Below are 16,650 nucleotides of genomic sequence, written 5' to 3'. Positions count from 1 at the left end.
CATCTACGCTGCCATATAATCCAGTTTCTGAATCCATATTATCTACTTTGAAGTGTATTATATAGCAGTGCAGACTCATATAATCCAGTTCGAAGCAGATAATCTGGATTCAGAAACTAGATTATCTGACAGCATAGATCCAGACTTAGAAAAATGAGAACCACAAACCCTGAGGATTTTGTAGTATGTTGCTATAGCTGTTAAAGTAGAACTGAAGTTCTGTAACTGTAGTGTGAAGGTCATGGAACTGTAGTGTGAAGGTCATAGAAACGGCAACTGGAATAATTTGCACAAAATGGGTGCATCAGGCATTTGATTCATTTGCAGTTGCTTTGTTTTGAGGTGCTTAGAATATGTGTTCAGTTTACCTTATGATGAATCTGGTCAAAGAATTTAGGACTAATGGCAAAGCAGATTCAAAAGGCCAAAGAAAGTAATATGGCCTGAGACTCAGGGCATAGTATCAAGTTTCCAATATCATCCACCACTTGCTCTTAATCATAATATTGGATGGATGTATAAGATCCATAGGACCGTAAGATCCATAGCCATTGTGTTTGCAAGCATCATTTATTTATTTATTTATTTATTTATTTGTAATTCAAACTTATATGCCGCCACTCCCCTGGGGCTCGGAGCGGCTTACAAGAACAGGCTAAAATCTAACACAATTTAAAAACAATTTAAAAACAACAATATCAGAGATCAAATTTATGGAACTCGCTGCCCCACACTTGGCCTTCATTACTGGGAAAAACAAAAACTTGAATTTCCTTTACTCATTTGAAATCTTAATTGGAATATTTTATTCATTGCTTTGTTTTGTTATATTATACTCTTATTTTAGAATAGACCTTGTAATAAAATATATTGTCCCAGTTGTGTCACTGAAATTGCAGACTGGATAAAATTATTCGTCAGTTGAAATACTCATCTACACTTTGTTTTCTGTGGCCATAATAGAAACTGCCAGCATGTTTTTCCAGGTCATATGATTATTAGAAGTAGAAACATAGATTTTTCTTCATGCTATTTTTTAATGAAAGCAGAGGTGACTGAGATTCCAGACTGTATTTTACAGTTAGGCTGTACAAAATCAGAATTCCTGGGCTTCAGTACACCAGGTGAAGGAACTAGGCAGCGACTAGAGAAGCCCAGAGGACTGCCACTTTGGGAGTTTTACAGATCTGGTCTAGAAGGAAGCATTGTATTGCTTTGAATCTCAGAGGAGAAATCTGTATCATCCAATTGATCTCATCTGATAAATGCAGAATGGAATATCTTGCATGCTGTGATTTAATCAATAAAAAGTGATTAAGTATGTAGAAAGGGCATTTCAATAATGTGTGGTTAGGAAAAGGTAGCATGCTCATAGTTAAATGTTTATGCTGATGGAAACTGCTATTTTTATAGTGTCGAGTACAGTTGTAGAGAAAAGAGAGCTTTGGAAGGAGACAAAAACAAGTTATTGCAATGATGAAATTTTGCATGTTACATTTGGTGTAATTTAATGAAGTAATGCGCCGGTGGTTTGCAAATGTGCTAAAATGTCTTGAGTGTGCCGTCTGCAATAAATCTAGTTCTACATAGAATTAATATCACCAAACGTTTTTGTCATTTCAAATTCAGACATCGGCAGACTGAATTCTGTGGACTGAATTGCCTGTGAAAATCAACAATTCCTTTCACCCACCCCCACCCCCTTCAGTCCTTTCCTAAGAAAATTAATGAAAATGTTGTAATGGGAAGCAGCATAGGTCAGAAGTAGGAGATTGATTCTGAAACGTGTCTTCATGATAACCTAATTGCAGTACTATCATTTGAATGACGGAAGGATCCTAATTGATATATAATGCACTTCAAATGTTCTGTTCTTTCATTGGTACCTTTTCTCCTGCCAACCCATAAGAAATTACCAATTTTCAAAAGGTAGTCATTCAAATCACAATACCTCTGAGTCAGTGGGGTGGGATAAGAAAGACTCTATAGTGCTATTACCGAGTTCATGGATTGTAATTTTTATAGCAGCAGGCCCCTGAAAATTAGTCATTTTCATGGGACAAATTGAAAGGTTTGGTGTTTACCTATTTTACTTTTTTCTTCCTGTTCCTCTCATACCTCCTCATCTTCCGCCTGTCCGTCCGTCCAACTCGGTCCTATAAGTTTGCACAAAGACCATTAAGGAAATAGCTAATTAGTTTGGCAGCCCTGGGGCTGCAGCTGCCAGGAGCCCATGTATGTACTTTGTAGGAATTATGATTTTGTGCCAGTTCATGGAGCAGGGCTTTGATGTACTTATTGATACATTCTGCCCTCAGGCACATCAGGCAAAGGAGTGCCCACCCTCTTGCTTCAAGAGCATAATAGAAATATTCAGAAGGAGACATAATTATTTTAATTACTTCTCTTTGGCTTTGAGATGCACTCGAGTCTCCAATTGGGAAATAATATTCACATGTTTCTTCTAATCGGTAACAGATTAGAAGCATTTTATCTTTTTAAAATTATTTCCAAATGATGCCCTAAAGAGACTTCTGTCATCAGGGAAAATAATCCCACAAAAATCTCCTAGATTTTGAAGAGTTTCATCCTTCAAAATACAGTTGGGATTCCCATGAAGTGTTCCTCACAAATACTTGCTTTAAAATGTGTCCTCACTGTGGCCTTCACTTTGATTTCTGCAAATTACGAACAGTTTGTTTACATTAACTATGTTCATCATGTTTTAGATTATTGGTAATTTAGAGTTTACCAGTAATTAAAGCAGAAAAGACATATTCCCCCATTTCTTCCAACATATTGCTTGCATATTGTCAGCCATAGCAGAGCACCTGATGAACCAACCTGAACATAGCATATTATTTGAAAACACAGAAATGCTGGACAACCACAATGTCAGACTACACAGAGAAGCCATTGAAATCCACAAACATGTGGACAATTTCAACAGAAAGGAGGAAACCATGAAAATGAACAAAATCTGGCTACCAGTATTAAAAAAAACTCAAAAAATTACAACAGCAAAACAACAGAGAGGAAACAAACAAGGACATCTAATCACCTCTCAACAAAAGATTGCCCCAGGCACTGCCAGGCCATCAAATGCTAATCAAGGTGGTCAGTTGAAACATTCACACCTAGCTCCAGCAGACAAGAGTCCTTTGTCCCACCCTGGTCATTACACAGATATATAAACCCCTTTTCCTAGTTCCAACAGACCTCACTACCTCTGAGGATGCTTGTCATAGATGCAGGCGAAAAGTCAGGAGAGAATACCTCTAGAACATGGCCATATAGCCCGAAAAAACCTACAACAACCCAGTGATTCCAGCCATGAAAGCCTTCGACAATATATTGCTTGCAACATGGTCATCACATATTTACATCACTATATTTACATGACCATCATTAGTATTGTGAAAAATTATGAAGATTTTATTTCTAGAAAAGTGTGTCTAGCATAGTTTGGTGTATTATTATCCCATCAATTGATGTCCCTCAGGCTAGGCAACAAATCTATAGTCATTATCACCGGATAAAAAGTATGATCTAATGTGACTGTCATTGACTTTTAATCCCACAATTTAAGACTGTCTTCAGGTTTGCATAAGGATTCTCCATTGTACCACAATGTTGCATTTTAGTTTATCCTGACTTGTCCAATGCAGTTTGTTTAGTTTGGCAGCTGTTAAAAGTAAAGGCCACACGGTTAAAAACCCAACACATGATGCTGTCTAACTGCAGTGTGTCAAACTGGGTCATTCATGTTAAGTTACAACATTTTGATCTCTATTGTGCTTTGGAACAGTTATAATGGTTTGCAAATGGCCCTGAAGGCCAGAAAGCATTGAATGCCCAAGACCTGTTTCCATAACCGATACATTTGGATTTTCAAAGCACTTTGCCCCATTCCCAATACAGTAGTAAGTATTTAATTCTAAGTGGAAATGAATAAGTAAAAGATGAAACTACTTTAGAAATGGATAATTTTAAGAATAGCTGAAATACCAATTATAAGAACATTTTCACAAAGCATTTTCTCATTTGCATACAGTAACCTCAGTAATCTGAAACATGACACCTATATAGTTAAACACATAAATCTCAATACATCTTCGCTAGATGAGAGGCAGACAGAGGTAGTCAAGTGAAGTATTCAGCCCCAGTGTAATGTGGCATATAACAGGGATGTACATCAGCAATGTGTTTTATACCAGTTCTCTCTGTGATGTGCTATCACACTGCATTAAGAATACCATAACAGTTGCTGATGTGATCTGCTTTGGAACATATCGCATCATAAACATATGAAAGAAAAGAAATGGAGCTTTTCCTCTATTCATAATGCTAGAAAATGGCTAAGTATCCTCACTACAATGGCACCAATGCCTTTTAAACAATGAGGCTGAAAATTTAGGTTCTACACAGAAGCGAATAAACCTTATGGGAATAATGCCTTTTGATTTTTAAATGCATATTATAGAATCATGCACTATGTATATACTAACACATCTCCTTTATCATACATTTGAGTCTCCTTGTGGAGAGAAAAATTAGGGTATAAATAAACATAATAATAATAACAACAACATGGTGAATGTCAAAATAAGCTAAATTTGCCTGTTGGCCAAATTGTCTCAGAGGTGGACTTCAGGATCTCATCAAATCCCAGCTGTCCAACCCATAACATTCTTCTCCAGCAAGGTTCTTCTGCAAACAGGGAATTCTCTTCCATTTTGTCTGTCCGGCTTCTTACATTTCCCCACATTCAACTTGCACGAAACGCCTTGCTCTGTTACATTGATGAGGCTGCCGCAAGAGAAAATAGAGGGAAGAATGGATCCCTTGGAGGGACCCTTTAGGAGACTAGGACGCGGAACAATGGCTTCAAACTACAAGAGAGGAGATTCCATCTGAACATTGGGAAGGACTTCCTGACTGTGAGAGCCATTCAGCAGTGGAACTCTCTGTCCCGGAGTGTGGTGGAGGCTCCTTCTTTGGAAGCTTTTAAGCAGAGGCTGGATGGCCATTTGTCAGGGGTGATTTGAATGCAATATTCCTGCTTCTTGGCAGGGGGTTGGACTGGATGACCCATGAGGTCTCTTCTAACTCTTTGATTCTATTATTCTAAGTGTCAATTACCATTGGGTTGAACTGAATCTAAGAAGATGCAGCGGCAAAACTAAACCACTTTAGAGGCAACCCAAACTGTTATCAAAGGCTTTCATGGCCAGAATCACTGGTTTGCTGCGGGTTTTTCGGGCTGTATGGCCATGTTCCAGCAGCATTCTCTCCTGACACTTTGCCTGCATCTGTGGCTGGCACCCTCAGAGGTCTGTTGGCCATGAAGCAAGTGGAGTGTATACATATATGTGGAATGTCCAAGGTCGGAGGAAAAACCCTTGTCTGTTTAAAGCAAGTGTGAATGTTGCAGTTAGCAAGTTTGAATAGCATGGAACAGCCATAAAGTTACAAAGTCAATCAGTGAGGGTTTCTGCATAGAGGTAGCCTGATCTTTGTTGCCTGGAGGCATCCTCTCTTTGGAAGGTGTTAACTGGCACTAGATTATTAGCTGTCTGGAGTTCTCCTGTTTCTGAGTGGTGTTCTTTATTTACTGTCTTGATTCTGATGTTTTATAATACTGGTGGGAACCAGATTTTGTTTTTTTCATGGGGGGGGGGGTTCCCTTTCTGCTGAAATTCTCCACATGCTTGTGGATTTCAGTGGCTTCTCTGTGTAGTCTGACATGGGGGTTGTCAGAGTGGTCCAGCATTTCTATGTTCTCAGATAATATGCTGTGTCCAGGTTGGTTCATCAGGTGCTCTGCTATGGCTGACTTCTTTGGTTCAATTAGTCTGCAGTGCCTACACAGAATATCATTTGAGGACACAGAAATACAGTTAATTATAATATGTAACAAAATTTGAAAGATTTTATGTTCCTGGTTTGAAAGTGCTATTACCTGTTTAATTGTATGGTACTTACTTTGAAAGTAGTTGTAACAGTCAGAATTGGTTGAGACTCTCTAACAGGGGTCCTCAAACTTATTAGTATTTCAATGGGAAGTGTGAACCTGCTTTTAGATGATGAGATAGGTTGTTGTTGTTGTTGTTGTTGTTGTTTGCTTTCAAGTAATTTCAGACTTAGGTTGACCCTGAGTGAGGGCCGGGTATATGGCCTTGGAGGACCGTATCCGGCCCCTGGGCCTTAGTTTGAGGACCCCTGCTCTATAAGATATTCACTGAAAAACTATAGCAAAATATGCTGCAGGATATCCCGCAAAAACAAAGTTTTTACAGTTTAATAAACTTTTTTCATGTTTTGATTATAGAACCAATTAGGAAATAACATTTATAACCCAGGAACAAAAATCATGTTACACAGTGTTGTAGAACTGCGACCTAAACCCAGTTCTTCATCTCAACTAGAGTTGTTAGAAATGGAGACTTTGTAGATCGGTACTTGTGTACATTTCCTTGATTCAGTGGGCCTTTTTTTAGTTGGTAGTAACAATGGGACTTACTTTTGTTTCTTTATAATTTTGACATTCTGCCCAAGATCTTTGTGTCTAATGTTTTTCCCCACATGCAAGCAGGTATATCAGATTACTTTTAGACTCATTAACCAAGCTTGTGATTGATGTTTGACTATTATCATTAGTGCCAAGAGGCATAATCTTCCTGCAAGATCAGTGCAAAGCATTTCAGTACCCCTTTCTCTGTCTGTTTTGTGCATCCTTTGGCATGAAGTGTAATCTGGGAAGCAATCATGAGTGTGTATTTATTTAGCCATTATTTTCTATTCTCAAGTCTCATGAAAACCTTAACAGTTTAAAAACTGATTGCACTGGCTAAGAAGCTTTAGAGATATATATATTTGTGTCTTGTCATTTTCAGGACACATAATTTCTTGAGCTTTTTCATCATTCATGATTTACAGTGGCCAATTTCTTACAAACATGCAATAATTAGGGAGTGAGGTTCCCTTGGTCTTTGTTTCCTGTCTGCATCCCCCTTGTTTGCTAGGGGGTTGTATCCCTAGAGGACCTGGGCTTCTTTTCCCCTTAGCAACGCTGGCTAGGAGAGAAGGCATGCATGCGAAGGAAGCAACCAACTGCTAAGCACTTACTTTGCCAAAGGGAAGGGGCTTCTCCTGCCGAGAGAGAGGAAGCCTGCTCTGTTTACTCAGCATATTGTTCCAGGCTCTTCTTCCATGCCTCCCTTCCAGTTCCTGCTTTGCTTGAGGCAGGAAGACTGTTTGGGAAATTCCTTGCTGCTAGCCCTTTCTCTCTCTCTTCCTCCCCCTGTCATTTCAGTCACTTACTTCTCCTCCTTCTTCTTCCTCTCCGACCGGAGGCTGGACATTATCATTGCTAAATTGTCTTTGGATGTGGCCTGGCTAAACAAAGACACTGGATTGCATCTCAACCATTGTGTGAGGCTTTTCAGCCAGGAAATTCCTGGTCCTCCCCATAAACTTTTATTTTGCCTTCAATAATCAATTGTAATCATGAAATCAATATTACAAAAATGACTGTGCTGTGTCTCCTTCCTTTTTCTTTCAAACCGTTTATTGCTCAAATCCTATCAGAGTTTATGAAGATGTGATAAAATATTAGAAATGTGCTATTTAAAGAATCTGCTGTGTTAAGTGAGAGGGCAATTCTGGATTATGAGACATTGTGTTACTAAACGGACACATTTTAGGATTCCAGCAGGTCCAATATAAAACATTTCTCAGTGTGCTTATCTCTTTGCTATCGTGCATAAATGTTTGAGTGCTTCTTCCCTGGAAGCAAGAATGGAAGAGTATGTGTGAGTATGCATAGAAAGAATACTATGTTGAATGTATTGTCAAAGGCTTTCATGTCCGGAATCACTAGGGTGTTATGTGGCTTCAGAGGAAGATGCCAGCCACAGATGCAAGCGAAACGTCAGGAGAAAATGCTGCTAGGTACGGCCTGGAGACCACACAACACAACACGCCAATACTATATTAGTTCACCAATGGTGGTAGAAATGCCTCCATGCTGCTTAGCTTGATATTTGAGGTGTCTGGATTCCACCTCATTCTCCTACAAGACACATTCATAGCCACCTCATTCCCTCCCCTTTTTGTCTGTCTATCTCTATTTGTCCCTCCATGGAGCTGCTCTGGAAGTCAAGTCTACACACACACACTTAAGGAAAAAGTTTTGTGAAATGCAGAAAGATACTTTTTGTCCTTCCCAGAGTTGCTTCTTTCCCTGCTTGGGCAAGAAGACAAAGACCCTGGGCTCCAGCACAGACAGAGTAAGCCAGGGAAAGTCTGGGCAGTGTCCACCAGAAATTCCAAGTATAAGCAGTCCCCGAGTTACAAACATCTGACTTACAAATGACTCATAGTTACAAATGGGGTGAGACAACAGGAAGTGAAAAAAAATCTATCCCTCGGAAGGGAAATTCACTCTTGAAAGAGTTATCATGGGGAAAAGGTGTCTCAACTGGAGCTTTATTACCAATCCTTGTTTCCACAATAAGCCAATTTTTTCTTTTCATTTTTTTAAATATTTGTTTTCAAATAATTTTTATTGTGAATCTAAAGAAATTACATGGAAAGGGGGGGGCAATATGTATAAAGTAAGAAAGTAAGAAAAGAGGTGCTTAGCTTGATATTTGAGCTGTCTGGATTCCACCTCATTCTCATTCAAGAGATACAAAAGGGGGGAAAAGAGAAAAAAGGGTAAAAATAGTCTGTGACTTCCATCTACTCCATGGTGCTCGGGTTAATCTTTATAATCATAGCTTTTTTATTTAAATTTCCTTTACCCTCCCCAGTGTCTGATACTCCAGTGTCTCGAATAGCATCTCTTCTGCTATATGTTTCTGCTCTACTATATTCTTAATTCTAATTTTAGTTGTTTAAAATCTTTTACTAGGTCCCAATTTGTCTGTTTTTTTGGTATCCCTTGGTAAGGTGTTATCCAATATATTAGTCTGTCCACATTCATTATTTCTAAAATCCTGTTTCAGCAATCATCTATTGCAGGCACTTCTTTGAGTCTCCAATACCTTGCATATACCATCCTCACTGCCGTACACAAGCAGTTAAAAAGGATCTCTTTATATATGTTTTTCCCTTTCCAGGTCCAACATACCCAGTAGAAAGTATTCAGGTTCTAATTTCATTCTGATTTTTAAAATTTTCTGTATTTCTTGATTAATATCAGTCCATTATTATTATTATTATTATTATTATTATTATTATTATTATTGCTTTTTCGCATGTCCACAAGGTGTGGTAAAACGTACCTATCTGGTGGTTGCACTTCCAACACTTATTCGAGATATTTTTATAGCATTTGGAAAAAAAATTGTGGGGTAATGTACCAATTTTCTCTTAAGTCCGATGCATATGTATATTTAATTTTATAGTTCCAATTTTTTCCCCAATATTCTAGTTTTTTCGAAATCCAATTCTCGCAGGCATGGAAACTGAAGTGAAATCTTCTGAACTAGGGCACAGACAGCAGAACATGACATACAAATTCAGCTTAAGAACAAACCTACAGAATCTTAAACTGCTTTGATTTGCTTGCGAGCTGAGAAAGGCGGTATACAAATACAGTAAATAAATATCTTCTCTTGTTTGGAATTTAGGGACTGCCTGTAACTTGACTCCCTTCTGCATTGTGATAATTTAAAGATGGTATTCTCATGTATTGTTTTCCCTTTCCCTTTTTTTAAACGGGTGGTGAAATCATCACATGCATTGCCATCTCTACTCCATTTTTCCTAGTTAGAACCAGAGGAAAGTATAAAACAGTAACAACAAATGAAAAAAAAACGGCTACAGAAGAGGAGAGTGGATGAATACAACATTAGGTTGCCCATGTTGGTATATAAAACAGCTGTGTTAAAAATGCAAAGTGAGATAAACACACATACAGTCATACACAGATATCTTACAAGTACCATTTTCAGGAAGCTGATCGTCAAGTTGAGGATGCAGCTACCCCACCTACTGTGTCCAATGGGACGCCTGAGTATATCTAGTCATAATGTGTAGGAAGGTTTTCTGTGGAAATGCTATTAAAGCTTTTGAGTATCGCAACGTACATTATCATTAGGATGAGAGCTGCTGAATGAAAAGGCTCTGAGTTTTTCATCGTGAGATAAAATCCAGCAGAACTTTAGGGTAGAACCAAAAAGGACTGAAGAGAAAGTGAAAAGAGGCTGTGAAATTCAAAGCAGTGCCTACCGGAGTAAATGCCAGGGGAACTAATCTTAAAACCATGATTTTTTTAAGTGTAATTTTGGATCAGAAATGTGTTTTGAGCTGTTCAGAGTTGTGAAATAATAACTGAATATTTATGCTCGATCATGTTGTGATGGCGAAGCACAATCAAGTTTGCAAAGCCAAATGATGGAACGATATTTGCCGTATGCCTCCTGACCATTTTTTCCCCTCCCCAACTCCCCTACACCCTGCTAATGTTCTCGGCTTTATTTGTTTTCAGATGACAGTGATATGGTGTAAATGGCAGTGTAATTTAAGTAATTTGATGTTATCTTCAAGGAGCTAAATCAACCAAGAGTTTTGTACTATTTTTGTGTAACCCGTATGTAGAAATGGAAACAGGGCCCAGTTTCTATTATTTGCATTAAAAAATACTTAGTGTTCATTGATGGTAGAGATGCATATTAAAGCCAGGAAATTGATGGTGCTGTTTTGTCAGGCTTTACTGCATCATCACTTCTCTGGCATAGAGGAGGCGGCAGCGTGATTATTTGCATCCAGTTATATCAGGCCTTTGTTATCAACAAGGCTTTAAATGTCTAATAGTAACAGGTTGAAAGGAAAAGAGATTTGATTTCACAAAGTATGGCCTGGTCTAATTAACTGCATTTCTCCTTGTTAGTCTGAATGGATACTTATTTGAAGTAACAGCAACTTGGGCATGGGCTGTTCAAATGAACAGCAATGGGGAATGGATTTTGAATGAAGTTCCCAAAGCAAAGACTTCATCGCACCCTTTGGTATATCCTTGGAAAAGCAATATTTATTTGCCAGAGTGGTATTAGATCACTATAAATCCAGAAATATTCATATTTTAAAATGTTGGTCTGTTAGTCTTTACACATTCCACTCTCCCAAGGAATCGCATTTATAAAAACTGAGTCATGGTAAAAAAATAAAATGATTAAACTCATCATTAATTTTGTTTGCTGAGATTACAGCAACGATGACATTATGTGCGTAAAGTCATCAGAAAACATTTAGTAACATATGTTCAGTTGCATGTATCTTTCATTTCTAATGAGAGTGTCGGTGTCTCTTTGCTGATTAGTTGCCCCTTCCACTCATTTCTCCTCATTCTTATACAACTGATTCATTTAAAGGTATGTCAGCACTGGCTAAAATGAAGCACTGTGCCGCCTCCTTTCTGCTTATTGCAGGCTGCCCTAATAATTCATTTTTTAGCTCATTAGCTAACAGGGTATGTGAACAGCCCTTCTCGAGGGGATTGGAATGAGTTTCCGTGATCTAGTGCTGACAACTCTGCTCTTGGACTGGCCTTCCTTTGGGGAAAAAGGGAATCTGAACCCAGATGAGCCGAGGATCCCAGAATGAGACTGGGTTATTGGGCCAACAGTTTATTTATTATTTATGTATTTCATTTATACCCTGCCTTTCTCACTCCGCAGGGGACTCAAGGCGGCTTACAGACAGGCAAAATTCAATGCCGCATGTGAACATAACAATAAAAACATAACAATAAAATATGTTGCTCTTGATTGCCAGTTAGTGTTTGCGTCTCTCCTAGGATGACAGATTTGAACTAGATACAGTAAATCAGCTATCCTCTGAACCTAAAATGTCAGCTTCAGTCTTTAACATGGTCTAGTGCCTTGAGAGTTGGACATTAGGACACTCAGCGAGACAAAGATACTGTCTCGGATGGTTCAAGTTGAAATCTCTGAGCTCTTTCTGTAGGATGTTATATTCAACACAACTCTGAAAATTCAGTTGGTTCAAACTGTTTCTGCCCAACTATAACATAAATTTGTCACATTGAACTTACAACTCTAGTACTATTTTATCTACATTGATTCTTCCATATGCTCTTTCCCTTTTGAAATCCTAAATGGCATGTAAACTAACTGTTCTTGGGCTGGTTGCATTATCCCAGTCTCAAAGGAAACCCCCCTCTGAATCAATCTTGCCAAGAACATTCTGTGATAAGTTTGCCTTAAAGTCAGATTGAAAACGTACACCTACAACACCTTTGCGTGGTATGCCTCATATGTGGGGAGAGGGCTCTTTGCACAGGCAGTTCCAAGGTTACAAACAAGATAGGTTTCTTCTTAAGTTGAATTTGTATGTAAGTTGGAACAGGTAGATTTTTAAGTGTAACTTCAGCCACACACACATACTTTGGATAGCATAGGGAAAGATTAACACCTCTAAGGTTTTTATTTATTTTTTATTTTTTATTTTTTGCTGTCTGTGCTTGCATTCAGAAGATTTCACCTCACTTTCTGTCCTTCTGCTAATTAGATTTTGGGGGGAAATGGCTTGTTGTAGAAACAAAGATTGGCAATAAAAGCTTCAGCGGAGACACCTGTTTCCCATGATAACTCTTTCAGGAGTGAATTTCCTTTCTGATGAGGGGTAGATTTCTCTCACTTCCTGTTGTCTAGTCTGTCATCCTCCCTTAACCTAAAGTGATTTGTAAGTCGGATGTTTGTAACTCAGAAACTGCCCATCTTGTATATATAAAAATGCTCTGTGCGTAATGAGTACCTTAAAAGCAAAAGAACCAATGAACGAAATCACACCAAATTTGGCAACAAAACATCTCACAACACAAGGAGTGACCATCACTCAAAAAATTATGATTTTATCATTTGGGAGTTGTAGTTGCTGGGATTTATAGTTCACCTACAATCAAAAAGCATTCTGAACTCCATCAACGATGGAATTGAACCAAACTTGGCACACAGACCTTCCATGACCAACAGCAAATACTGGAAGGATTTGGTGGGCATTTACCTTGAGTTTTGGAGTTGTAGTTCACCTATATCCAAAGAGCACTGTGGACTCAAAAAATGATGGATCTGGACCAAACTCGGCACAAGCAGTCAATGCGCCCAAATATCAACAAAGATGGAGTTTGGGGAAAATAGACCTTGACATTTGGGAGTTGTAGTTGCTGGGATTCACAGTTCACATATAATCAAAGAGCATTCTGAACCCCACGAACGACAGAATTGGGGCAAACTTCCCACACAGAACCCTCATGACCAACAGAAAATACTTAAGGCCATCCAATCCAACTCCCTTCTTCAGGCAAGAAAACGTAATCAAAGTCCTCCTGACAAAGAGCCATCCAGCCAGAGATGATAGATAGATAGATAGATAGATAGATAGATAGATAGATAGATAGATATGATTCACACAGAGAGAGAGATAGTATACATTTGAAAGGGACCCTTAAAGAAGGACAGTGATATCTTGCATGTTCCAGGGTGGGCAAATCAGACACTCCCCACATCAACACTGACAAAGAAACAGCAAGAAGTACTGTTTACTCACAAGCATAAAGAAATTACATATATTAGAAAACAAAACACTTTATCATTACTTTATTTTCTAGATCAACAGATTGGGCCACAGCAACGCGTGGCAGGGGACAGCTAGTATTTATTTATAGATCAAGTTATTTTAAGATCATTTTTCAGTGTGAGCTTTTAAATGTAGAAGTAACAGAATGCACATTTAGTAAATTGCCTAACTCCAAGCATTGTAATTCTTTGTTATACCTTTCCTTTTGAAATGTCTTGTTTCCATGTAATTTTGACTTAAGACTACCTCTTTCAACCTGCAAATTCTATCAATTTGCATTTTTTCACATTCTAATTATTTCCAGACACATCAGATATTTGGTAAGATATTAGATAAATGCAAAATGTTTACTTTTTTCATTTTCCTAATATAATTTTATTTTCCCTATTTAGATACATACCTTCAATACCTACTCTGGTTACTCTAGTTACCTCTTATGGATTTGTTATTTATATTTTATTGGTTTGTAGCCTAAGTATTCTAAATATACTTAAATGGCTCATAGTTTCAAAGTTTTTAATTCTCTTTGAAGTTGGAGGAGTTCTTTATGTCTGAGGGAATTCCTATTTTGATGTGTAGATGTGGAGAGGAGGGGCTGCTTCTGCATAGTAAAGCCATTGCTTCTAAGGAGGTGCCTGTTGAGGAAAGGTTTGCATGAAAGTATGCAATGAGGTTATGGCAAGGTCATCCCTTCCTCACCAAGAAGTGATGCAAAACTAATCCAGATTTACTTTATAAAGAACCTGTTTACTTAAGCATCTGAAAACAGATTAAAGCTAACCTGACACTACATTACTAGGAACAGGATAAGCTTTGCTGCAAAAGCTCAGAAGACCATTTCTTTTTGTACTTGAAGAAGTCAACCCAAAACATTACCACACTTCCTTGCTTTAGTGCTGAAGTGGCTTTTTGTGTAAAGAGATTACCACAATGAACTACAGTGCCTCCAAAAGTAAATTTACTTGTCTGTATACTATTACCTTTTGCCCATTCTCTTACAGCACTGCTGAACTTTCAAGGTTAATTCCAGTAAATGATCACTCAGATTGCTGTTGTATAACTGGTCCATTATATAGTATACATTTACTGTATAAGAGAAATCCATGAGCAGCATCTATATTCTTTGTGCAACTGATTTCATTAAATCCCAATCATGAATTCAACTTCCAAAGAAAATACAGAAATATATGGATTCACCATCCCTCATACCTTTGTGTGAGCTCAACCCAAATCATTTTGATTTCTTTAAATCTGACAAAGTCACAGCTTGTGGGATCTTCACACATGATAGAATAGAATCATAGAATCAAAGAGTTGGAAGAGACCTCATGGGCCATCCAGTCCAACCCCCTGCCAAGAAGCAGGAATATTGCATTCAAATCACCCCTGACAAATGGCCATCCAGCCTCTGCTTAAAAGCTTCCAAAGAAGGAGCCTCCACCACACTCCGGGGCAGAGAGTTCCACTGCTGAACGGATCTCACAGTCAGGAAGTTCTTCCTAATGTTCAGCTGGAATCTCCTCTCTTGTAGTTTGAAGCCATTGTTCTGCGTCCTAGTCTCCAAGGAAGCAAAAAACAAGCTTGCTCCCTCCTCCCTGTGGCTTCCTCTCACATATTTATACATGGCTATCATATCTCCTCTCAGCCTTCTCTTCTTCAGGCTAAACATGCCCAGTTCCCTAAGCCGCTCCTCATAGGGCTTGTTCTCCAGACCCTTGATCAATTTAGTCGCCCTCCTCTGGACACATTCCAGCTTGTCAATATCTCTCTTGAATTGTGGTGCCCAGAATTGGACACAATATTCCAGATGTGGTCTAACCAAAGCAGAATAGAGGGGTAGCATTACTTCCTTAGATCTAGACACTATGCTCCTATTGATGCAGGCCAAAATCCCATTGGCTTTTTTTGCCGCCACATCACATTGTTGGCTCATGTTTAACTTGTTGTCCACGAGGACTCCAAGATCTTTTTCACACGTACTGCTCTCGAGCCAGGCGTCACCCATTCTGTATCTTTGCATTTCATTTTTTCTGCCAAAGTGTCACTGTTGAACTTCATTTTGTTAGTTTTGGCCCATCTCTCTAATCTGTCAAGATCGTTTTGAATTCTGCTCCTGTCCTCTGGAGTATTGGCTATCCCTCCCAATTTGGTGTCATCTGCAAACTTGATGATAATGCCAATCATGTGTTGTACAAGTTCTTCTCCCTCTTCTACTTTTTACGCATAATTTTGGAAAAAGAATTTTACATTAGCAGAATTCCTGAGTAAACTGCAAAAATGAATGGGTACTACCAGTACTCTCAGAAGTCTTGAAACGTTATCAGGATTGGTGTGGGCCGATACTGAAGTACATATATATGCTTTGCTTCTCTAGGGAGGAAAAGGAACACTGGATCCGTGCAAAGTATGAACAGAAGCTCTTCCTTGCTCCTCTGCAATGCTTAGAGCTCTCCTTAGGCCAACACTTGCTAAGAGCAACTGCTGAGGAAGATTTGCGAACTGTCATCCTGCTTCTTGCACATGGGACACGAGAAGAAGTGAATGAAACCTGTGGAGATGGAGATGGACGTTCTTCCTTACATTTGGCTTGTCGGAAAGGAAACGTTGTGTTGGTGCAGCTCTTAATTTGGGTGAGTACCCTCTGCATGGATTCAGGATGGTTGGTTTAGAGTGAACTGTCACTATATGTTTGCTAGGCCCTACTATGTGAAAGCACAGAGCATTTGGTTGAGTAGAATGGAGATAAATGGTCGATCTGTTTTATCTATAATGCAAGTCTGGCCTGATGTGTTTTCCTCAATAATGCTTTCACACACCCCAGTTGGTGTTAAATGTCTTATAGATGCTGGCAATTGGTGGCACTGTGGGTTAAACTGCTGAGTTGCTGAGCTTGTTGCAAGTTCAAATCCGGGTAGCAGCATGAGCTTCTGCTGTCAACCCCAGTTCTGGCAACCTAGCAGTTTAAAAACACGCAAATGTGAGTAGATCAATAGGTACCGCTCCAGAGGGAAGACAACGACTCTCCATGTAGTCATGCCAGCC

The 16,650-nt window shown here is 38.8% G+C and overlaps 1 protein-coding gene across 6 annotated transcripts in view; it reads left to right on the top strand.

Annotated features, from left to right (window-relative positions):
• Window positions 1-16,650, top strand: part of AGAP1 (ArfGAP with GTPase domain, ankyrin repeat and PH domain 1) — a 406,754-nt gene that overhangs the window by 378,805 nt on the left and 11,299 nt on the right. For all 6 annotated transcript variants that reach the window (XM_060783920.2, XM_060783904.2, XM_060783913.2 and 3 more), the window contains one exon: window positions 15,983-16,238. In XM_060783920.2, coding sequence (XP_060639903.2) covers window positions 15,983-16,238 — 256 coding nt within the window. The remainder of the gene's footprint in view (window positions 1-15,982; window positions 16,239-16,650) is intronic.

This window comes from Anolis sagrei, chromosome 1, assembly GCF_037176765.1.
Source record: "Anolis sagrei isolate rAnoSag1 chromosome 1, rAnoSag1.mat, whole genome shotgun sequence".
Taxonomy (NCBI): Eukaryota; Metazoa; Chordata; class Lepidosauria; order Squamata; family Dactyloidae; genus Anolis; species Anolis sagrei.
Note: the sequence above shows the minus strand (reverse complement) of the source record. Positions and strands in the feature narration are given on the sequence as shown.